The sequence below is a fragment of the Plectropomus leopardus genome, chromosome 18, assembly GCF_026936395.1.
Source record: "Plectropomus leopardus strain MGB_pleo_1.0 chromosome 18, ASM2693639v1, whole genome shotgun sequence".
Lineage (NCBI taxonomy): Eukaryota > Metazoa > Chordata > Actinopteri > Perciformes > Serranidae > Plectropomus > Plectropomus leopardus.
This window is the reverse complement of record NC_142193.1, coordinates 15,668,873-15,694,242: the sequence shown is the minus strand read 5'-3', so window position 1 is coordinate 15,694,242 and position 25,370 is coordinate 15,668,873. Positions and strand designations below refer to the sequence as shown.

At 40.8% G+C, this 25,370-nt stretch overlaps 2 protein-coding genes across 2 annotated transcripts in view; both read left to right on the top strand.

Annotated features, from left to right (window-relative positions):
- Positions 1 to 127: 127 nt before the first annotated feature.
- On the top strand, positions 128 to 4,853 carry qtrt1 (queuine tRNA-ribosyltransferase 1). The gene is made up of 9 exons (XM_042505362.2): positions 128 to 459; positions 598 to 666; positions 1,451 to 1,589; positions 1,696 to 1,890; positions 2,887 to 3,025; positions 3,118 to 3,193; positions 3,286 to 3,395; positions 3,674 to 3,758; positions 4,153 to 4,853. Exons 1-9 carry the CDS (start codon positions 172 to 174, stop codon positions 4,303 to 4,305), a joined length of 1,254 nt encoding a protein of 417 aa, XP_042361296.2. The 5' UTR covers positions 128 to 171; the 3' UTR covers positions 4,306 to 4,853.
- Positions 4,854 to 6,566: 1,713 nt separating this feature from the next.
- The window catches only part of kcnt2b (potassium sodium-activated channel subfamily T member 2b), a 55,175-nt gene continuing 36,371 nt past the window's right edge, over positions 6,567 to 25,370 (top strand). Inside the window, exons 1-5 of the mRNA XM_042504618.2 lie at positions 6,567 to 7,123; positions 22,104 to 22,183; positions 23,960 to 24,062; positions 24,336 to 24,398; positions 25,256 to 25,304. Coding sequence (XP_042360552.1) covers positions 7,035 to 7,123; positions 22,104 to 22,183; positions 23,960 to 24,062; positions 24,336 to 24,398; positions 25,256 to 25,304 — 384 coding nt within the window. The 5' untranslated portion in view covers positions 6,567 to 7,034. The remainder of the gene's footprint in view (positions 7,124 to 22,103; positions 22,184 to 23,959; positions 24,063 to 24,335; positions 24,399 to 25,255; positions 25,305 to 25,370) is intronic.

Here is a 25,370-nt window from a genome sequence, read left to right as displayed (position 1 = left end):
TTGTCTACGAAATAAGGCGTTCTATTGGTAGATTTCGCTGCCTTTCCATTAAACTCACATTCTGATTGGATACCGAAAGGGCGTGTTCCTAGCTCCGAACCAATTGCTCATTTCTGATTGGTCGCCGCGACTGTCAATTGCAGACGCTTCTGATGACACGTTCACTGCAACATGGCTGCTCCCATCGAGTGTGGTGCTGATAACAATACTTCAGAAAACAACATGTCCTTAAAGAAAGCTCTGTCCGCAGTTTCTCCCCTCACTCTGAGAATCGTTGCTGAATGCCCGGTGACAAAAGCGAGAGCGTGTGATCTCGTGCTGCCACACAGTCCCGTTAGCACCCCGGTTTTCATGCCTGTGGGTACTCAGGGAACTATGAAGGGGATCACTGTGGATCAGCTGGAGGGTCTTGACTGTCAGATCTGTCTTGGAAACACATACCACCTGGGCATGAGACCGGTAGGCAGCACAACAATAATAGCAGCTTTGTTATGATCCAGTCGACTTAAATAGCAGCTTTATGAATTCATAATAACTTTTATTTTGAAATGTTTTCTCTTTTTTTCCTCATTTAAACTCTTTCTCTACTTTCTGCAGGGGCCTGATTTGATCGAGAAAGCCAATGGTTTGCACGGGTTCATGAACTGGAAGAGAAATCTTCTGACTGTGAGTGCAGCTTTCCTAGCATAGATGATGATTATAATAAAACACCTTTAAAGACAGAGTTTACAAAGTGCTTTCATAAGCAAAGCAAAAGCATAAATGGGATGCGTAGAAGGCAAAACAACAGAAAGCAAATCATTCTTACTGACCACAAGCGAGACAGAACTAGTGTAGAGTTATGACAAAATTAAAAAATATGACTAATAATAGAATAATGAGAGATGCAGGATGCAAAATGTCAATGTAAATAACAAAATAAAAAGACCAAAAACGGTAGTAGCAATATAATGACAATTAAAATGAAATAAAATAAATATAACATAAATAAAACGGCATTATCACATGTAAGGAAGTCTATAAAAATGGATTTTAAGATGTGATTTATAAGAAGTCACTGCTTCTGTCAGCCTTATCTCCTTAGGCAGGTTGCTCTAAAGTTGAGGAGCCCCAATGGTAAAGGCACCTTTAGATTCAAGTATTGATTTGAACGGCCAGAAGGGCCCAACCTGAGATGTAAGGCCGTGAACTGGCTCATATGGGGTCAACATTTCTGTTATATATTAGTGGCGAGCTTTTAAAGTGATCAGTAAAATCTTGAAATTAAAACAATCGGGGAGCCTTGTGGAGAGAAACCAGGATTGGAGTGATGTGATGTTGTCTGTTAAAATCCCTTAAAATATGTGTCTGTTAAAATATTGTACATTCATATAGGCTTTAGATATTCACAAAACTGCAGTAGGTAATGATAAGCTTTGTGTTGACATCATGTTTTTGGCTTTGCTTACAGGACAGTGGTGGGTTTCAGATGGTGTCTCTTGTCGAGCTCTCAGAGGTCACCGAGGAAGGGGTGAAGTTCAAGTCCCCCTATGATGGCAAAGAGATCCTCCTGAGTCCTGAGAAATCCATCAGCATACAGAACAGTCTGGGTCTGTAAAAATAGTTGGAATCAGTATCACAATAACAAAGACGTCCTCTTAGTTTCCCACTGGCTAAAACACACCCTCGGCATGTTTCTCTGTGTTCGTCTTCCAGGATCAGACATCATGATGCAGCTGGACGATGTGGTCAGCAGTACTGTGACAGGACCCCGTGTGGAGGAGGCGATGCACAGATCCATTCGCTGGCTGGATCGATGCATTGCAGCCAACAAACATCCAGACAAACAAAATCTCTTTGCCATCATCCAGGGAGGGCTGAATGCAGAGCTACGCAAGACCTGTCTTGACGGTAAAAAAAAAAATCGACTATAGTGATCATTAGTCTACTTTTAATGACCTATCTCTGTCCTCTATCACTGGCAAGCATGCTGGAGAATTGGATCTTATCTGGATGGAGCCCAAGGACATTTTTAAATGCCTTGAAAATCCAATTATTACGTTAGTATTATTATTTTTTTAAAATCCTGCTTTTTATTGTTCCCTTTTGAAAGAATGTCTACAGCAACCTAATTATGAGAAATAGAGATACATGTGCATATAATACTTGAGAACAAGATTCTGAAAGTATGCTAAAGAGCAACTTATTAAAAAAAAATAAAAATTAAATTCTTGAAAATAATTTGGAAAGTAGTCATATTAGATAGAAAGTGTACAAATCACATTTCTCTCCAATCCATGTATCCATGAATTTAAATGAGCTTTATACAGATCTTATGAGGAAGTCTGTGTAAATCAAACAGGTGGCAGGCAGCTTGTGTAGTAACAAGTATCAGGATGTGAAGAGGAGTCAAGACATTTATGATAAAATTAAAATAGCATAAATATTGTGCAAAAGTGTTGGCAGCAATCTGCTATTTTGGCAAAGGAAACAGAAATGCATGCTCACACTAAAATGTCAGCTCTAGTCATAAACTCGCTAGTTCTCAACAGTTTAGCAGAGCTGATAAGGACTCAAACCATGGAAGCATAATGCATATTGCTTGAGAGAAAAACATTTGTGGTGATTCTCTGAGTGGGACTATTCACGTAGAATTCTGAGAAAAAAATCGAGGGAAGAAAATTCTGCTTGTTTTTCTGAATTAAAGAGATAACAATCTTGCAAATTTTTCATTACTGAATCATACTTTCCTTAACTCAGTAAATGAAAGACAGGAAGATTACTTTCCACATTATTATTATAATTTCTTTTTAGAATTTTGAGATATTATCTCATCGATTCAGAAAAATGGGTTGTTGTTTTTTTTGTGAAGTAGATGCATTACACTTCCATATCCCCTTTCTCTAGAAATGACTCGACGTGACGTTCCTGGTTTTGCAATTGGGGGCCTGAGTGGAGGAGAGGAGAAGGATGACTTCTGGAGAATGGTCACTCTGAGCACCGACCACCTGCCACGAGAGAAGCCTCGATACCTCATGGGCGTGGGGTACGTTTGCCTGTACACTAAATATATTCAATGAGAACTGTGGTGTTTACAGTTTTGTAAATGACCATGTGTGTAATCCTCATGTGCTGCAGGTATGCTGTGGATTTGGTGGTGTGTGTAGCTCTGGGTTGTGATATGTTTGACTGCGTGTTCCCCACCCGCACTGCCGTAAGCTCTCACACTGATAATTACTTTTAAACTGTCATGTAGCAGTTTTCATTACATCTGTGTTTCTGACTGTCATGCGTCTTTTCCCTCAGAGGTTTGGCTCAGCTCTGGTACCTTGGGGTTCTCTCCAGGTGAAACAGAAGCAGTATGCCAAGGACTTCCAGCCAATAGATCCAGACTGCCAGTGTCCCACCTGCAAGAGGTAAGATATGAACAAAAAGAAGATCATTGAAGTTTTTCAAAGCATTTTTCTTCATCAGAACAAATTGGGAGTTCATAAAGCACTAGTCTCCAAAAAGACTTTTTTTTGGTCTAAAGGAGGAATGTCTTTACGTCAATATAAGACTGTCTTTGCATTTGTTTTTAATTAAGGTTTCACACATTTTCATGATGTAATTTCTCATTACAAATCATTTCTCATTTTAAAAAATACCAGAATACACATACAGCTGCCTTAACTTTACTTTAATTCTGTTTCAGACATAGCCGGGCTTACCTCCATGCTCTGTTTAAGAGTGACACTGCAGCCATGCATCACATCACCATCCACAACATCGCCTACCAGGTCAGTATCGGAAAAGACTCTACACAGATAAAAAAAAAAAAAAAAAAATCATATCATAACTCAAAGTGGCACAAACTTGCTGTGCTGCTTTGGCATTATCAAAACCATGAAGAGTGTCCTTTTGTGACAGATGTGTCCCAAAACATAATGTTCATGTTTGGAGAGCAGAATGGATAATGTCTGATTATGCAAGTTTTTTTTTTTTAATGTTGCTTTGAAACATTTACATATTACTCTGAAATGTTGCCATGGTCAATAGTAGCATGTAAACATACTCTGATGATGCCGACCTGAAGATGACCCACACACAAGTTGCAGAAGAGAAGACGATGTCCCTTTGAGATCAATTATCTCGTCAATTTCCCTTCAACTCATCAAACATTTCTCTTTGCAGCTCACCCTGATGCGCTCTGTGAGACAGAGTATTGTGGAGGGCCGCTTCCCGGAGTTTATACGGACGTTCATGAAGCGAATGTTTCCCTCTCCTGAGCAGTACCCCGGCTGGGCTGTGGACGCTTTAGCCTCCGTCAACGTTACACTGGACTAGATCTTGGAGACGGGGATGTTAAACAGTGACTGAAAGATTTTATATCTTTTTAAATGACTCTTTTTATGTATGATTGTTTTCTACTTTTTCTTTATATTTGTATATGTATTTCCAGTTTTGTGGGCAATGAAGAAAATGGCTTTTGATCTGAAGGGATAAAGCCAGATCGTGTCTTGCTTTACTCAGCCTCTGCAAATTGTCCTCAGAGTACACATTATCATAATGTAAGACTGAATGGGGTTTAAATGAGGTTTGAAACACATGAACTATCTCCTCTGATATGCTCAGACACTTTTTGTTGTTACCATGGCTACAGAGCTAGGCGCACCCACTTGAACTGAAATGTTTTTGCTTTCCTCTCAACCCCGAGCGCAGTACAGAGGTATTTCCTTTTTTGCCAAAGACACGAGATTAATAAATGTATTCTGGTGTTTTATTCCTAACAGACTAGTAACAGTTTGAGCACATGAATGAATCCAGCTCACTACAGATAGTGTGCTTGTGTCATGATGACCACCAGAGGGCAAAATAAACAACATCAGAGCAAAGTGACTGTAAAACTGAATGATATGTAAGTTTGCTAAGAGACTAAAAAGCCGTTCAGCTGTCTCTTTTGGAAAAAAGCATACAATTTACAATGCGATCAAAAGGGCACAAAAGCATTTAAATTCAAATGACTCATAAACTAAAGTCAACATCCATCTTAATAGTATAAAATCATTCTTATTCACTGTTATTCTTTATTTCCCCCTCCATTTAATGGGCAATAATCCTTTTTGACCCTCTGCATAAAGGTTTTGTTTGGTGCTTACAGAGGCGCTGCTTTGTGACTGATTAATATTAATCACTGTAAGTTGATTTGAATAACACCTGTTGTCTGTGGCTTTGAGTCAACAGTTCTCTTGAGCACCACATTTGAATTTCATTAAGGCCTCTGTTATAACCACATTAAACCTGTGTCATGTAATGAGTGGCAGGCAAACTCATATCGAACACACTTCAAAAGAAATGATGGCTTTGGTGCATAACAAACAAAAAGTAGTAGTGTATGCAGTCAGTTTTCCTTCATTACGATAAGAATTACAACTGAAATATTCATAGGTGGAATTGTATTATGATAATGGCATAGGTGTATATTTCAGTCATGTCCATTTGTCCCCCACAATGAAAACACAAAAGTAGCAGGGCACTTTCATTTTGACAGAATTGCTTAGACTTTAAAGCAGGGTTTCCCACAAGTTCATTCATTTATGGTGGCTGCCATTATTAAAACATCTGCTACTACATGTTGATTTTTTTTATTTCTGGAGCTGGACAAATCATTAGTAGCGCCACTGGAAAATATATATCGTTCAGTTATTCTTTGTACCATATTGTCAGAGCACAGAGCGTACTCTGGGCACAGACGGACCAGCAGAATGACAGACAGTAAAAGTGAAACTAAGTCATATATTACACTAGATCATGATTTGATGCACAAAAGGCAACAATAGTGCACAAAACAGTCACGAGAATGCTGAAAATTGAGCTCTGATAGCTGCTCCAACAGGTGCTCCTTGGTGAGGCAAGTAAAAGTCCAAAAACAATTTGCTATACATTTAATTTTTTTTATAAATATATATATTAAATTAAATTCATAATATGCACCCCCTTCCCAATGTGGAAACGAAACATAGGCCCCTGGTTAACTGTGAATTCAGTCACCTTTAGTATTTGTATGTGCTCATAGCCCTCTTTCTGAATAATGTCTACTTTTGAACGTAATGTTTATTGTTTTTAAATATAATACAAAATGATGGTTCTTCTTCTTCTCATGAGAAGTGTTTTTTTTCCCTAAATATCTTCTGCCTCCACTGTGTGTTTGATTATATTTAGCACATGGATGCTTTAGTTAGAGCAACAGCGCTCAGTTGGCAAGCTTGCACTAAATTAATTGGATGTGTCCTGGTGCATATTTCAGCAAGACAATTCACGTCACACGCGCCTCCTTAATCCGACTCGAAAACAGCTACAACGCCGTAATTTTTAACAGCAGAGCATGAAATAAAAAGTACAGCTCTCCATGCACGAATAATAAATTTACGTAAGCGTCGTTTAGACTCACGACTGAGATGCGCGCAGGTCTCCACAGAAGTGTGATAGACGTTCATGGGGATCACGTGTGGCTGTATATGTGACAGTTTTATTATCAGAGAGTATTGTGCACATAATGTGTGCTTTTTGTACAATATTGACAGGGTTTTGTGAGTATCGCTTTTTATAATTGTTGGTTTTTTTTTTTTTTGTTATTCCTGACACGAAAAGTCGTCAGTAGTCCCCCAAGGCTGGTTACACATTTGCAGCCAGTGCGTCCATGCGGAGCTCAGGCTGGGAGGATGCTGCTGGTATTGAGAGAGACAACCAGTTGCTCTCCAGCTGTCACAGTCGAAGTGGAGCCTCCCCTACGCACCGACGGATAACCATCCTCGACCTGTTGCCTCGGCGGGGAGAAGAGTAGAGCTGCTTTGTGCAGGCGCCAAATAACAAAGAAGTTTGGGGTTTTTTCTCGTTAGGAAGGAAGTAGAAGACGATGCAATGAGATGTATCAATGTTTTCGTTATTAATCCACGTTTTGAATAACAGAAGGAAAAGGAGCGGAGTTGGTTTTGGGGGGTCCACCTCCTCCTCGGCGTGGAGGTGCGGTTTGCGGTGATATTTATCTCTATCTCTGGGCTCTAAGGAGGAGGACCATGGTCGAACTGGAAAAGGAGGTGCTCCCGCTGCCCCCGCGGTACCGGTTCCGAGACCTGTTGCTCGGGGACTGGCAGACCGACGACAGGTAAGGATGCAACTACTTGCATCGTTTACGCACGGCGCACTGAATCCGTTGCGCATCTGTGCGCCATGAGAGCATCACATCACATTGTCTATAAAGTACTCCTTTGTTTGCATTTCCTCCCTGTGATCTTGTTGATTCGGGAGTATGAATGTGTTGGAGTATTTACTGCCAGCTGTGCAGCTCTGTTGTTATGGATGCTGCAACAGGTTTACTCGTTCCACTGTGTGCGCGGAGGCGACTGTTGCTAATGCTGTTAATTCAATATTATCCCACCAAAAGCAACATACTAATTAAAAGACGCCTGAGAAAAAATAATCACAATGTTTATTCAGGAATGGGTTGGTGGTTTTTTTGGTGGTTTTTTTGGGTATTTTTATGTGGCGCATCTTGTTTGTGAAACATCAAAAGATTCCTTGGATGGCATCCACCAGAAGAGCAAGTGTAGGGTACAGCAAGTCACCATATTTATGCTCTCCTCCTGCCATAATTCCTGATATTTGCAGTGAACCATCTGCCACCTGGACAGGCGATTTGAGTGGGTGCTCTCAGTTACTGGCAATTAACCTTTGCTTACTCTCCATTTGCAGGGCAGAGGATTTGTCATGATATATGATATGCATTGCTTAATTTGGCCATTTCTTTATGCTCTCTAATGGAAAACCTTAACCTCAATTTCATGCTTGGTGTGTCTTGTTGTTAGGTGGAAATGAGGACCAAAACACTTGCTTGTGGGCTTGAGTGGGTGTTTAGAATCAGATAATTGGGTAAATTTGCGACTGAAAAAATGGAGATCAGCTATTGGCTTCTATACAGAGACCTTGCAGTGTAGGAGCTTTTCATTATCATATTATTGAAACTATCAATGCAAAACATCAAGTACTGTCCTTTTGTGACAAATCATGCCATTATTCTGCTTATGTGTATCCCTGACCTCTGACATGGTCTTATTTTGCACTGCTGAAGCCTAAACAGGCCTGCTCACTTTGGTCATGCTCTTCTGACCTTTTGTCATTTATCAGCTATTGCCCAGAGACTAATGTTTCCAAATCAGAGTGCAGTGTGACCTCAGTCACCCGATTAGAGGTTCAGTGAGAGGGGGGTTGGTGCTTGTTTCTTGGAAGTCCATGAGAAGGGCTTTTTATGGTCCAGGCTGCTCATCTTCTAAAAGAGGTACGGAAAAATAAAGACAATGACACCGATGATTTCACCAAGTGTATGTAACGGAAACAAAATGTAGTGACAGGTGCATATGAAAGATTTGGTTGGTTTGGAGGCTGCTGAGACAGTTTAAGAGGTCTCTGCATGTGTCGCTGCCACAGATGTGATGTAATGCCGTCTAAACACATGATGTGGATGAGTGTTTTCAGGGATATGCTGGTGTTTATCACTTTGCGAGCTCTAGAAGGTGCTGAGGTTTAAATTAGACTTGTCTGTTACATTTATTTGCCATATTGCAGAGCTGTAATGTCCAGTGCACACATCCTGCCTGTTTCATATAGTAGATTGATCTAGCATATGTATGTGGCAAAGTATAAATTTATGATGAAGACCTAGAGTTGATACACACTGGTCTGTTAGATTGCCTATATGCTCGACTAATAAATATGAGATTAGTTCCCCTAAAGACAAAGTGTCTTGTTTTTTCCATTGTTGTCTACATTAATTTAAGACCTACTGAATCTTGTTTTTTGTTCATTTGTACCTGTTACACTCTGATTTCTTGACATTATGCCTTGAGCAATAGCCAGGGGGGAGCACCTGTTGAACCAGCCATCAGAGCCAAGTAGCACATCCTTCTTCCATTGTAAACTGTGTCACTGTATGTGTTTGCCACCCTCTAAAGCTAAATCTCTCAAGGGTTTAGGTTTTGTTTCAAAATTAGGTGGATACAAATGAAACAGGAGATTTCTCTGTAGGAAATGTTAGAGCACCAAACACTTAATTTCCAGCATTCTGGTGAACACATGGTTAAGTTTCACTTTCACTGTGCCTTGCAATCTGCTGCTCCGTCTGTGGCCAGAGTACGCTTTGCACTCTGACAGTGAACGGTCAATCTCCAGAAATAAAAAATCAATTTGTGGCAACAGATGTTTAAATTGTGGAAGGCTGCCACAAATAAATGAATGTGTGGGAAACCCTGCTTAAATGTCTTTAATTTTGTCAAATGTTCGGCTACTTTCATGTTTTTTGGGGGGAGACAAATGCACTTTTTCTAAATATAGAGGGGGACGTGTCCTATTGCATCTTCTAAATAATTTTGAAATAAGCGCTCAAAGACGCCATGGGCTATGATCTACTCGCTGTATTTGGTTACTAAGTGTTTTTGCTTGATGATCTTGGGTTATTCGGGTGTTGATTGACTGCAGGATGTAAGGAGAGTTGCCCTGTGATGCTGAACTGATTATTCACATTCAAAGAAAATCAAATACCACAAAATAAAGTTAGCCTTTTGAAAACAAAGTTCAAAACAATGGGGCAAAAAGGATTTAAAACTGAGATTTGATCAAAAAACAATGAAACAAAAAAAAAAAGAAAAAACACTACTTCACACACCTGACTATAATGACCGGATCCTGAGATGCCAGATCAGATGATGCATTCAAGTGAAAATTATATATGCCTGCTAGAAATGGCTCTAACATGTCCCCTTCATCCCCCCCAAAATCTACATCTACCATCTGTATGCACACATGCTTTCATTTATAAACGCCACTTGTGTGAGCACAAGCAATTGACGGCGGGTCAAGCTGTTGATCCCAGTGCATGCTCAGGGAGTATTACCTGCTACAGAATGGACTGATTAAAAGGAAAGTGAGAGCTGTGATTGATAGTGACAGAAAGCTTAATTACAGCTGAATCACACAGAGTTTGTCTGCCGTGGTCCATTAATCCAGGAGTACCTTTAACTATCATCCCCAAAGAACCAGATGGTCCCAAATGGCTCAGGTGCACAGATTGCTCCGTACAGTATCAACGCATCCCAGCACAGAAACTCTCACAAATCAAAATGTCAACATATGTATGCATAACAAATCTCCTTGACACATATGTTTGCTCTCTGCTCCAGGAAAACATACATTACTGAGCCTTATAATAATCCCTCTTCTGTCAATCCCTGGGAGCCCATCACCCCCCATCCCTCTCCTCTAAATCTTATTTCTGATTGAAGTGCCGCCAATACCATCCATTTTCCCCTTTCAAGAGCTCTTCTGTAACTCAGTGGAATACATTTTGCTCTGTCCATTGAAGGGCTCTCAGGTTAAGCACAGACTTTTTAAGTAAATATTGGGAATTATTTTAATAACTGATTTAACACACGGGGATCTCCTATCTTCCTTATTTTACTATTTGTGCTATCAAGTGCGTCCTTTTTCTACGTCTGGACGGTGTTTCTGTTTTTTTAATGTGTCTGGTGTGTGGTGGTGGGTGGCGCTCAAGTGTATATTCATAAATATTTTATACATTAATTTCAGCTAATTTTTGCCTGAAAACAAGATTTGGCATAAATATTTAAAAGTGGAAGCTTGTTATAGTTTGTCTTGACAACCCAGCGTTTTATCTGTGTCAATTTGGAACAAACAGAAATTAAATTTGGCTCAGTTCACTCTGCACAGAAACAAGGCTTTGCTCCCAGACAGAATTCGAATAGGGCTCCACTGAAAGTTTAGTTACAACTGCCAATTATCTTTTTCTCTGTAGTCCTCATAACCTTCATCAAGGTTGCGCCTGATAATTGATCAGTAAGTGAACGCATGTCCTGCTGTTACAGAAAAGTGTCAAGGACAGAGAAGTATATGAACATTTTAGTAATACAGTTTTGGTTACAACGACACCATTTATATTTTCTGGCAGTGAGTCAGTGGCTTCTGTTTTCAGGAAATGTCAGATGACTAAACAATAAAATCTTTTGCAGGCTGGTGATTTGGATTTTGCCAGTCAGAGAATCAGTGTGGTTTTTGCCTATATTGATTATGATATCAAGCCCTGATATAAATGGTTATTGAAAGGGCTGCAGCTAATGTTTCTTTCGGTACTGGAGTATTACGCCCATTGCTCAACTGATTAATTGAGTAAACGGATGACAAATACTTTTGCTTTATTAAAGAGCAATAGTCAATATACACAAGAGAAAATAAGACAGATCTCAGCCACTTGGAGACTACTTCGCTGCGAGGAGAGCGGATGCCAGTTCAGTTGACAGACCTTTAGTTAGCAGCTCTAGCAACTCAAATTCAGCCAGCGCGAATCTCTGCACCAGGGGACCTTCATTTCAACTACTGATTAACATAAAATGCTAACATTATCTTGTTTCGTGTCTGCTCTGGACTGGATGCTTTCTGCTGAGATGCAAAAGTGCTGACATTGTGCGGTAGCCTAAAACTAGGCTAGTGCGACTAAAATTTAAACTTTCAGTATTAGTTTTAATTTTGTTTCAGCTTTGTTTTCTCTTGCCTGTCTCTTCTCTTCTTTTCACCCCTCACTCTATCCTCTTCCATTTTGCAATTCCATGCTATCAAATCGCATCAAATCATGCATGGTGTGACAGTAATAATTATCCATGCATGGTGTAAACCGCTGTGTTTTTATTGTGCATATGACAATAAACTTGCCGTATATAGTCACATAGATTAAATGCAACTTTGATGCAAATAATTTGCATTGCTTAGTTTCAGTTATAGTTTCTCAAGGACTCAGGTAAGCTTTATTAGCAGGAGTCTTTGACTTTGTCAGAATCATATCCATAGACTATAAAGTGTAAAGAATGGACATAGATTCAGTCGACTGGTTTGTGGACTGCTGTTTGAAGCCTCAAATTTAGCATTTCGGCTGTTGCTTTCTTTGTTTTTTTTTTGGAGTGACTTTATTTGGATGAAAGGTTAGAGCTGTTGAGGAGCAACGGGTGGATCTGACTCACAGACTGTGGACAGACAGCCTGTCACTCAATAGGACCAGCCCTTAATTAAGCATAATTTTAAACCTTAATAAAATGTAAACAGGTGAGTTATAAAAAAAAAAAATTCAACCCCCATTCAGTTGTCATGAATATTTAAATAAGCTGTGGAGACCAAAACCGTCTGTAAACATGTTTATCTCTGCTGTAAAGTTGGGCATTTTAACATTGGGTCTTTGGGAAATTACTCTGTTTTGGAGCCAGCTTCAAGTGGCCATTCGATGAACTGCAGTTTTTGGAACTTCCACATTGGCTTTATTTTTTAGCCTAAGAGGTTGCTGCTTGTCCTAAACACATGCAGTGTTTCACAAACATTACAATATTAAACACTTGTGCCCACGAGTAATGTGCCCTGAGCATGCCTGGCCAGCTAGTTCTCCGTCTTTAACCCAAAAGCTTCCATCCTCAGAGCTTACTACATATTAACCCTTTTCTACATAAAGAGAATTTTCAAATAATTAATTTTCTGGTTTTATGTAGGCTACAGCAATTACTGTGCTCCAGCATTGCAGAGCAATATACCATTCTTCTAAGAGCTGAAAGCATGTTCATTTAGGCCTATAAACTCCCAGCACAGCTGCGCCTGTATGTCTAGTTTGTTACAAGTGAAATGAAATACAACAGAGTCTCCATTGGTCTACAAGAGAAAAGCTCAGCGGGAGCTTTCCTCAGAGTCCAGGATTATCATACAAATGACAGCCTTTTGTCCTTAAGACAATCTCTCATTGGCTGTCGCCTCCACATCTTCCCTCGCTCAATCTCTGCCTCTGTCTGCTCAGCGCCATCCTTTCTCCCCAAGCTACTCCTACTCCCCTTGCCTCTTTCCTAATTCTTCCAGTCCAGCCTTAATCTACTAACGCCAATGTAAAACATGATCCATCAATACTGTCAGTATTCATACCAGCTGTACAATGCTTTGACCTGTATGTAAGGTGGATTGTGAAGTCCTTTAATGAGCCTTGTATGGCTCATGTAAGTTTGAGTCATGTCATTTATGGCAGTTTGGAAAGCTGATCTCTGTCAAATGTTTTGGAATCATGGATGGTTTGTGCATCATGCCTGCAGAGCCAGCACTGGCACAAAGGGAGGCTATTAGCAACACAAATGGCTTGTATGATGAAAAGAGTCACTCTGTGAAAAGGTGATTTTATCAGAATTGGAGCTGAATGAGAGACAGGGTGATGTGGGAGCATGCAGACCTCATAAACTTCTGCACACATGATTCTGCTGGTAAACATCTAGAGTGAAGTTAACTTAAAAACACCCAAATGGAAATCAATTGGGTGGGGGGGTCTTGGCATAGTCGATTGGAGGCTGGTGGTCTAGAGTCGTGTAAGCTAATAAAATAAAATGCATCAATCCTGACGAATGTCCTCTCCTATCAATTTTTAAAAAAGCGTCTGAAAACAACATCTTAATTAATACTGGCGGAGAGGAAAGCTTGCCATGGGCCTGAACATGAAAGATAGGTCTGTCTGAGAACAAATGAGAGGGCACGGTGGGAGGACGGAGGACTCATACAGAGTCTGAGCACAATCCTGCTGCAAAGAATATTGTGCACATAATGCCTAGTGAGCTGCTGCTCTCATTGTGAGAAGGCTGTGTACAGTACAGAGAGGACATTACCTGAAGGCAGCATAACAGACACTTCAGTTTGTCGTGCAATCAGAGTATATTACATTTTACTCTTTGTTCCTTGTACTCCAGCAACTGCTGCAGCCTGTGGCAACATGTAGAGTGTTTGAAATTAGAGGCATACTGGATACATGTTAAAGCTTTATCCTTTTTTATTGTTATTACTAAATACCAATAGCCCAATAAAGTCAGTGAAAGGTGTGTCCCTTGTGGTCATTTAAACACATGGTTCTTTTGTTTTTAGAGCTTCGTCTTTGGCTTTTATAGACACAATATTGAATTCCCTAAACAGCATTTCAGTGAGACGTGTGCTGTCAACACTTATGAGCCTTCCCGCTGTGGATACTAACACAGCCATGGGGCTGACTAACATGTGTCTGAGCACTTCAATGTTGCTGGAAGGCCTGGTGGCATCAGATTGGGGCCAGGGAGCTGCTGTGCCTCGGTGTTGCGGGGATCGCAAACACGGTTGTCCACTGATCGCAGCTCCCCTATTCCCAAACTGTGTTAGCTTAATACACCACAGGACTTTCAAATCCAAGCAGCCCCACAGACACCAGGGACAAGCAATAAAGACGATTTCCTCTCATGTTACACCCACTTGTGCTTTGCACATGTCATCCACAGAGCGGTGATTCGAGGATGACTTGGAAACAGACATCTCACGGTGATTTGATCAAATGTTGAATGTCTGTGCACATCAGAGAATAATGTAATCTGATGGTATTGAATGTCATTGGGTGGTTTTTAATAGAGTTGTGCATCACCGTAAGCCATATTTTGTTTCATGATAGAGGCGTGATAATGGCTTCTTTTTTTCCTTTTTTTTCCAAATCATGGATCCATGTCATGCTTTTCTGTGAATTCAACACTGAAGCCTCTGTTGTGTTTTGTTCGTCCTTCTGGTCAACAAAGAAGATGTATCAACAGGTCCTCCTCTACGCAATAAATAGTGAATTAACATTTCAGGAAAGGATGAGGCAAGGCTGGTTTACGTCAGGGAGCAGGAGGCGAGAAATAGCTGTAGCACTTCCACTGATGATGTATGGAGAGTTTGAATCCATGGGAACCCAGACGTTCAGGAAATGGCTCTGAACCAAGGCTGCGGTGCACACTTACTTACTGTCAAGATGCTGAGGAATACATCACACGTTTATTGTAAATGACAGCTGCTGTTTCCCTGCTGTGCTGTTCCAGGCTGGTGAGGTAGAGAGAATAATTGTTAGAGGCTGTAGACATGTGTATGTAAGCAGGGGCTTCGTGGTGGGAGAAGGGGACTGATTCGGTGTTTCCCACAGGATTAGAATCAATCTGTGGTGGTTGCTGATGTTGGGGACATTGTCCGTCTGTGCCCAGAGTGTAGTCTGCATGCCCAGTGCAACAAATGACAGAACGGTATATATTTTAGTGTAGGGTTGCAGTAGTAGACTGGTTTCAAAGGGTATCGTGGTATATAAATATGCAAATATGCATTTGGACAGAGAATCTTAACTGCACATCGCATCTCCACTGCCTGTCACTACCTACTAATACTTCCATTCCCCTTGCTGCTCCTAATAAAAGGTCAAGCTCCAAGGTCAAGCTTGGGAAACCCAGTGGGTCCCTGGGAAATCACAGTTGTGTTCGGTTTTAGTTTTGTTTGCATTTATTTTATTTTTAAGTAATTAGTGACATTAATTAATTAATTGGATGAATAAATTGGTATGAAGACTAAACGTTCATAAATTATTTTTTCAAAAAGTAGTAGGAGCTCTCAAAGAAAATAAAAGGAATGGAAAAGAAGGCTTTGACTTGACTTTGTAAAAAAAAAAAAAAAAAAAAAGGTGCGTGAGAGAGACATGGATCAAGGAAGGAAGGGCAGCGGGCCCATAGAGTCTGCTTAGGGCCCAGAATTTAGTGCTACACCCCTATACGTATAGATTAAATAATAGATAAACTGGCCATAACATAGGCTCTTAACTTTTTCCCTTAGCTATACAAAGACAAGGAGAGAAAAAGACTCTTTAAAGGTCTCAGTAATCATTAGGTTATTATAAAAGTACTTGCTAGTTTCATTGGAGTGTTAAAACCAATTTAGTGGCAGCAATGAGTGATATAAATGAAATTCGACATTCTCGTCAGTCAGTATGAACTTATGCAATGTCAGTGCTAAGAGAAAAATGGGCCTTTTATAACTGGAAAATGAAAGGGTTTTTTTAAGCAGGGGATGTGTTAGCATATTCGTATTTCTTTTTCTCCCTTTTATTCTTCTCCACCTGCACATTACCACAGTCTGATGTGTATGGCAGTTGTGTATCTGGGTCAGGGACAAGCTGTCCTGGTGACCCTTGGTTAGATGAAGCAGTGTACACTTTGCTCCTCTTAAGCTGTCAAAGTGGTCTTGTGGTGATGTTCAATTTGCTTGCCTCCATTGAATTTCTCCTGCCTTCATTTGTTGTCTGTGTATGTTATTATTGACTGTCTTTGTCTCCTTTTAGCAGTCACAGTGCCCTCCTTTCTCAAAGGATCCACATTCATCTCAAGCATTACAGACTATTCAGTAACAAACTGGTTTACAGCCATCAACATTTATCTACAGAACGGTTTTCCACGAGCTACATGTTTCGCCCAAACAACGGAAACAGCTTCTTTAAAAATAAGGTTTCCACCGTTGCTTTTACAGGTTACAGTCCTATCCTCATTTGTCAGTTTCCATATCACAACAGTGAAAGACTGGGCAAGCAGACCTCTACCTGAATTTGTGTCATTACATTAAAATTTGTCTTTTTCAATCATTCAGATTAATCCCTTTTTTTCCTTAATGCATGTTTCATTATTTATTCTGAATTTATTTGTTTTTCCCAAAAGACATGCGTCAAATATGAATTTCCATTTTTGCAATTAAATCTTGATATCATTGATCTCACTGGGAGGTCTACAGGGTAGAATTTTTCACTTCTTGCTTGTTTGTTTTTTTCCCATTTCATTGGTATGAATACTATTTCTGAGTTGTGTGTGGAGGTTGTGATGTGCCAACGCTGTGCTGTTGTGCACGCATAGTTTTGGGTTTCTTTAGTCTCTTCCACTGTGTCATTAGATGGCCAGTGCTGTGTCATTATAGAGCACAGGCATGGGTGGAAGCAGCAGGAGAACAAGGTTCAGCTTTCTCTCAAAGATCCTCCCCCGCATGTCCCCCTCTGTCCATCTGTCTGTGTGTATTTATCTGTCTGTTTTTTTTGTCTGCTCGCTCGCTCTCTCTCTCTCTTTATTTTTCTCTCTCTCTCTCACACACACACACACTTCGATTCCCAGTGTACATACAAATGCAGAAATGCAAATTCTCTCCCCTGGCTCAGGTTTGAAATGTTATGCCGTGCCCCTTTCTTCAAGTTCTCTTGTTTCCAGCTGTTAAAGCTGCTGCTCTTGCTTTAATAAAGCCCATGAGATAATCTTTGATGCCCAACTCAAAATTAATTAGTCCGATAAACCTATATTTTGAATGCGGAGCAGAGCAGGGGGAAAGAGAAGAACTCTTTGGGGGTTATTCTCTACTTGTGAATCTTGCAGACACACAAAACTGACATTGAAGAACGAGCGACAACGAGAGCCCTCAGCAGTGTCGCCTCACCTATGGAAAACCATACGACCATCTTGATGCCAGTTAGCCAGTTAGCACATTACGAACACAATCTAATGTTGACAGAACAAAGCATATTTACCTTGTGCCAGTGAACAACACCACAAATTATCAAGACACATTTCTGCTAAGGAGCTCAGTAGCTAAGGAAAAATAATCTTACCTCATATATCAAGTTTGTGTCAGTCTCACTGAATCTTGACTCAGCCATTTGTTTCATATTTCTTAACTTCCGTTTCTCTTTTGTGCACTGAGCTACACATCTAATAAGAGTGATTTCATTCACCAGTGGGCTCCATGGTTACCGCCATCGCCGACTCAACATGCTGAATTGGTAGAAAAAAAGCTGAGGGGTCGACAAAGGCCGACAGGGGGGGGCACACCGCGGCAACGGGAGTCGCAGACACTCACCAATGGCCTAACTTTGACCGACGGTAGATCATCAGCTTGATGTGTCATGGACTTAAAAACTAGTGGCAACAAAGGCTGACTGTGACATCGCCCCTAGTCATCTGTGTCTCTGTCAAAACGTTGCACTTGAATACACCGCAAAGACTACAGCCAACAACCAGCTAGCATGTACCTTTTACACCTGCATGAAAGGAAATAACTCTCCATACCAGCAGATGGTGGTCATCTACATTCAACTGGAAGATAAACGGGACAGATTGAAGGTGCTAGCCAGTTAGCACAACCGATGTTGAAAGAACAAAGGCTACTGACCGTGCCCTAGTGAACAATAACACCAAAAGTTGCAAATAGTTTCACCTTAAAAATTCAGTGGCTAAAAACATAATTTCGTCTGATATAAAAAGTTTGTTTTAATCTCACTTCAAATACATTTCCATTCACAGAGCTGAACTGCCAATCAAAGGGATTTTATCCCTGTTTATTTATATAGTTTATTGGATAGGAACAATGAAAAATAACAGAATACGACTTTTACCTGTTACAAACAAGCTGTAGTAACTGATGTTTGACATATAGAGATTGTAGCTATTGCTAGTTTCCAACTCCTGTCCCTTGTTAGGCTTTTAGTAAAGAAAAAAGCGAGAGAGAGAGAGAGAGAGAGAGAGACCGTACTCTAGCACACTCCACAACTGATTCAACATGCTGAATCAGCTGGTGCGTGAAACACCACTGGTCAGCCCTTGGTGGCTGAAAACTACAAACAAACCCTGACATTGGGTGTTGAGCACTGGCCAACTGCCAGCTTGTTGTGTCAGGGCTCTTACACGATACATGAAAATGTTTATTCCTTAATCTGGTGACGTGTTTTTATTCCTCATAACAGCGTCCCAAAGGAGTTTTTCTCAACCATTATCTAATCATTCTCCCAGTGCCCTCTGGGGGGCCTTGGGGGGCTCGTATGTGTCTATTGCCCAGAGGTGCCATCGTGATGTGTCTTTTGTTTTGATATAATTCTCTTTACGAGTTTTCAATGTGTTTTTCTCCCCAACTCTCCCCTTAGATTAAAGATCCCACCTTTCAATCTATCCCACAGCTCAACTCTTTATTGGGCTATATTTCCACTTTATTTTTCATCCTCTGTTGTACACTCAAGTGGAAAGCCCTTGCTTAGAGAAACACATCGAGGACAAAATGACCTCCGAAATGATCCTCTTCCCCTGGGAAGTTATCACAGCATCTTCTCAGAGTTTGAAGAAGCCTTAAGGACTCTGATGAATGAAGAGATGCACGGCTGAATTCAGGAACATATGTCACCTTAAGTGTCTTGTAAGGTGATAACAAACAGGCAGTAAGAAGCTGGAGATTTGGCAAAGAATAGAAAAACACTGCCATGACGAGACGTGGAGGTGCAGTGCCTGATGGATTTGGTCGTAGAAGACGACACTGGCTTGAGGGAAAGCAAACAAAGCTTTTATCATTTTGGTTTGTTATATGGATGAAAACCCGAAACTCAACACAGTGGAGCTTTTCAGAAGACAAACAATATGTGTACAATTATGTTATCTTGTATGAAAAGAAGCCATTATCACGCCTCTATCATGAAACAAAATATGGCTTACGGTGATGCACAACTCTATTAAAAACCACCCAATGATGTTTTAATTCTTTTCTAAATAAACACAAGAATACATGCCAAGCAGAAAAATGAAGGACAACTCAGAAGCGCTAAGCATTGCAGTTCCTCGAATGACCATATAAGGCTGGCTCCAAGAGTGAGTCAATCCCCATAGACACTCATGTTAAAACGTCCAACTTTACAGCAAAAATAAACATGTTAACAGCCTATTGCAAAAATGGTTTCGATCTCTATAGCTTATTTACCCATTCATGACAACTGTTCGTTTACATTTTATTTAGGTATAATTAAAGGCGTGGCTGCTTTGAGTGACAGGCTGTCTGTAAGTCAGATCCACCGCTCGCTCCTCCACAGCTCGACTCTCAAAATTTGATCTATTCTGGCTCAGAAAAAAAAGATGCGGAAATGCCGAACTTGAGGCTTCAACACAGTACGACCCAGTAGCTATGTCCACTCTTTATACAAAATATGGTGTATGCACAGTGTGGTTTACAACAGTAGCCTTTCTTGAATGTTTAAAATCAAAGTTAAAGGGATGCTCTGCCGATTTTCAACCAGCTTTGTAGTTGGGTAGGTTGTGTAAATGAACTGTGGTAAACTGCCCTCCATGTCACCAGCAGCCGGATCTCCCTGCTCATTTGCTAGCGAGAATTCACCAGATAATGTGTACAGATTATACTTTCTGATTTTTGTATAACCTGCATCACCACAGACACACAAAGTATAGAAGCAGATTGAGAGAAATCAAACACTAAAAATAGGCAAGCTGATCAAATATGAACCAAGATTCTGTCACTGGATAGCCTATTTGTAACCTAAAATGTCTTCAGAAATGTATTTTAGCGCACAGTTTAGCTATAATACAAGATAGTTTGTTAAATGGCCAGTGACCATATTGTTTTTGGACCCACACCACTCACCAGTGGGGGCTTTATTGGTCCGGTGGAGCACAGTGCATTCTGCTAGTTGCAGGTTTTCTCCCTCTTGAGAAAAAGCAAATGCCGCAGCCCTTTTTTTTTGGTTTTCTTTGATTACGTAGCACTATTTTCAAAAGTATTTGAGTCTTTCTCCTGCATAGACAGCCTATAGTTTTATAAAAAAAGACCATCTATCCAGCCATGCCAAACTCCTTTTGCTATCTGATTCCAGCATTGTCACTGGTAGTGCATTCTTGAATGTAAAGATTTGGCCACAGCATTTAAAGATGCTATTGTACATATTCTGTTCCTTCCCAACTGTTTAAACGTAAATTAATAATGATTTACTGTAGAAAACGGGTGATAATGGGTCCCTGTGTTTATTGCCACAGTGGTATTGACTATTCTATTGGTCTGTGCATGAAAGAACTCAGGCAGTCATATGGTCGATTAGCTCAGTACAGCTCACCTCTCACATAGACACAAAATCTTTCCTTACTCTCCACACTGCAAACACCGCAGGGTGTCCCATCTCTGCAGCAATTCATACAAAGTCATTTTCTAATTCAGAGGTGCAATTACACACCCCTGAGCTTTCACGAGCCTTGGGGGAGCTGTGCGTATCTGCATGTTCCTCTGTTTTCCATCATGTGTGCAAAAGCCTTATTGTCAGCAGGCTGCTCCAAGCGAAGAGAGCCGTCACCAAGTTGGAGCGCAGCTATCAGCTCCGATGACTGAACACACTTCACAAGTATGTGTTTGCTCACATATGCTCATTTGAGAGGGAGGGAAAAGACAACGCATTTTGTGTTGCTATAGCAACAAAGAGGAAAGTCAGCCCCCCTTCCACCCTCACCTCCAGATGTTGCTGGGAAAGTGGTGGTTTTGTGTGTATCGGACCATGTGCGTTGCTGGTCACAGAGTCACTCTGGAACCCTGGAAAGACCCCCCTCTCCTCCCCATCTCCTCTCCTTCCTGCAGACAGAATAGATTGCAGTTGTTCTACCACTCTTTCATCTGTCTGTGTGTTGTTTGGAGCCCACCGGCGTGCCGGGGTCTGGTGCTTTTTTCATCCTCGACCTGAGTCATCCCCTCTTCCTTCCATAGGATGAAAGGAAAGCTACTGAGAATTCTCCCCTGAGGTGGTCAGACAGGAAATACAGTCACCGCCGGTCTGTCTGATTACGTGTAAGAGCTCCATGTAAGAGAGATGTCTGAGGAGAGTCTCTTTGTCATTTTAAATCATGGCTCTCCAGGAGCGTCCATGTCAGATGGCCATGTGAATGGTATAATAATCCTAATGACCCGGCTACAGGTGTGTATTTCAGGCTTACACTGTAGATGTGTGCGTGTCCCTCGGTAACAGGAGGGTGCCAGAATGGAAAGGGAGAAAGAGCAGTAATTATGGCCTCCCATGTTCAGCAGAAACATCAGAGGGAAGTAATTTGTTGCTCTATATTTAATCAGTGGAGATAACGAGACTGACTGCAGCTGTCTGGGCCTTTGGGCAGCCGGACAAGCAGGAACACCATTTCCTCTAAAACCCATTAGTCTTTAATGCAGCCAGTCACAATTTCCATACTTTTCAGTGTTCAAATAATCATTATCGCCATTTCCATCGCCAATTTGCTCAATTGTACACTTTTTCTTCCTCACCTTTTATTCTATTCCCTTTTATCTCCCAGCCCTCTGCTTGTTTCTTCTCCTCTGTCTCTTGACTCCAACGAGAAGTATTTTATATCTTCACTCATCTTTTTTCTTCTCTTGCACCCTCCCCATCTCCGTCTCTGCCCATCTCTCTGTCCCTCCCTCAGGGTGCAGGTAGAGTTCTATGTGAACGAGAACACTTTCAAGGAGCGCCTGAAGCTGTTCTTCATCAAAAACCAAAGATCCAGTGAGTTACCTGTGACTGGGATCATAATTTCTGTGCATGCAATTAGCTGGATGATTTCACAGTTTTCCTCTCTTTTTACACGAGTTGCTGTTATTTTTTAATCACAGAGATGTGTTTTATTTTCGTTTTGTGTGTTAAGTGCTGTCCTTCTTGCTCTGCATTTCGTCACCAGTTGTTCACCTTGTCCACCTTTTGAGGATGTTTTATGTCTGTGTCATGATTTAGATTATCTGACATCGACATGTCATCGCTTTATTTTTATTGTTTCCTGTATGCATTAAGTCATTAAACATATATTTTCATAAAACCTTGACTCGAAGTAGAAACAGGTGTATATTGAGCCTTTGAGAACCAGAGGGGTGTAATAATCATTTAAGCAATTTTACAGGAGCCCAAACTAAAAAAAAAAGACCATTCTTTGTCCCGACCTTCCTTGATTTTAACTTTATCATTCTTTAACATGTGGATGACTATATACTTAATGAACAATATCTTGACATTTACTGAACAAATGATTTGTAACTATACACAAGTCAACAACAAATACTCCAACGTTAACCCTTTTAGTTTTTGTGTTGGTTGGTTAGCTGTTGGCTTGTTTTGGCATATTTTTCGGAAATGTGATGCGCCTTTGAGAAACCCCCATTTTATCTGCCTTGCTTTCAAACTTGCAACAAATTCGGCAACACAGAGCTGAGTTTCGCCTACATTCTTTAACGCCATCCAATTAAATGCTATTTCGAGGATCATTAAAAAGCTTGCTTGCACTTCAGCTCATAAACTTCAGCTTAATATGTGCAACTCTCAACAGAGATAAGGAGGAAGTGAGACGGCTTACTTTGCTACTTCCACCATCAGCTCTGACAAAAATTATGTGTTTAATGTTTTTAGGGGGTTTTATCACAGAAACTGCATTTTGGCCAATGTGTGCTGCCTCTCCACGTCAGCTCAAATGTGATTGGTCATTACTACTCAAACTATAAATAGTCTACAAACGGAAACCAGAATGCTTCAAAAAACAAAATTTTGTCCTCTGTCTGCAGCGGCCAATATTAACAATAAGTAACAAGCAGATGGCAGGTCAAGACTGCCTCTTCTGTGTGCTGCTCATTTCAGCTCATCTTTAAAAACAAATATCTGCATAAAAATGCAGATACATTTTGAAAAAGGAGATTGGAGAATTTACAAATACCCTTATGGCAGTAGAGAGAGCTAATCAAGAGCTTCAGCTGAAATATATAACTAATTTTTCCCAACAATGTCACTCACGCCCCTCTGGTTCTCATTTGTCGTCATGAATTTTGTACTTAATTAGTTCAACATTAAGAAATCATTTCAGTGTCATCCCTTTTTATTAACAGATAAACGCTGCTTAAATAACACACTGTAATAGTCATATGAACTGAGGTGTCGAGGATACAAGATTAACTTTCAATAGACAAGATAAAATACTTAATTAAGCCAACCATGACTGCACACGCTTTATTGAAAAGATGTTATGCATCGTGTTTTGGAGAATAATCCGAGGCACTGGTGAGCTTTTGGGTAGTAATGATAAATGGTTTATGAACAGCGGTTGGTTCCTCAGGGCTAATCTGTTTTTGTCTTTTACCTTAATTTGTGTCTAGAGCTAATAATCCCACAGACCTTTATTGAGTGTTTTCAAATCACACGTAGTGAATATTGGGGAAAAACATTTGAAATCATATTCAAAGCTAAAATAAAATGTGTTTCTATAAATTCAGCTTTTAATACTGATGTGTTTTTTCATTGCAGGTCTGCGAGTGCGAATGTTTAACTTTGCGCTGAAAGTGCTCAGCTGCCTCCTCTACATTGTCAGAGTCCTATTGGACAACCCGCAAGACGGAAGGCAGGACTGGTGAGAGAAATGGTGATAGCAGGGGCTTAATGAGGTGAAACAAAGTCTTTGTGAGTGTGGAGGCCTGATAGCAGGAACAAGTGCGCTGGGTCAATAGATGAGATAACAGTGTGTATAGAGTATCCTGTAGGAGGGCTGGGTGTGAGATTATGGTGGGAGAAGAGAGGGGGATGGAGATGCAATCAGAAGGTAAACTGATATTCGGACTGAGCTGAGAGTCCAGTTTTGGTGAGAAAAAGTCACTTTTATTGCTTTTTTTCTCTCCTGCTGCAGCGTGAGCGGGGTGAACTGCACCAAACAAAACACATCATCTCATCCCTGGAGTGAGTTTGACTGGTAAGCATGTGAGTCTCTTATTAGGAGCAATGCTTCAGCCTGTAGACATGGACCATTAAACCGCACACCCCTGGAGGACATGCTCCCCAACACAGAGCTGGTCGGAAACGTCTTATAACGCAATCAATGCAACTTCGCTTTATCGGTGCAACTCACAATCTTGATATTGAGCATAACAGATCCACATTCATTTGTCACAACCCAACTGTATGGATTAACTGTCAACATAATATGTATGAAGTGCTTGTGCAGCCTAATCAACAGCGATCTAGTGGAGATAAAGCATGTAATATACAGCAGCAGCAGAGAGTGGGGGAGAAACCAGGAAGTGTGCACGGACCTGAGGCTGTGCCATGTCTCCTGCTTTGGGGACCTATTGATCTAATTGGTGGCCGGTGACACTGGCTAAGCTCTGGCTCCAAATGAATAAGGAGGCTGACAGGGTGAGCTCAGGAAAGGGATGGGCCGCCTCCTGCTTCAGGCAGCAGACTTGCAGGAGAAAATCAGAGCGCAGGCAGGCAAACAGCCACGATAAGCCCCAGGGTGTCTTTGGTAGGGGAAAAAAAAGAAAAAAACGGCTTTCTCTCACACTAAGGCTGTAAATTTCCATTTGGCTGTGTGAATATTACTTTTCTTCAACAATATGAGCACACTTGCAGCTGGGCACTCCACTGCTGTTCAGTTGTAAACTGCATAATTAAATTGAACGTGGTGACATGAGTTGTGTTCATGGGTCTTGTTGAGTGTCATTGTGTTGGACGAAAAATTATTTCAATGTTTTGTCCTGCAGTATCTAATTTGTATCTATTTTTTGCCACGTCTCTCTCCTTTGCTCTCTATTTTCTTCCGCTCTGAAGGAAACTGATCATCTGGGTGGATAGACCTCTACCGCTGTGGGCACTGCAGGTTAGTTAGATCAATACACTCCTGTGTAAACAAAACCCCAGTCTGTGTACACACACATCACACATC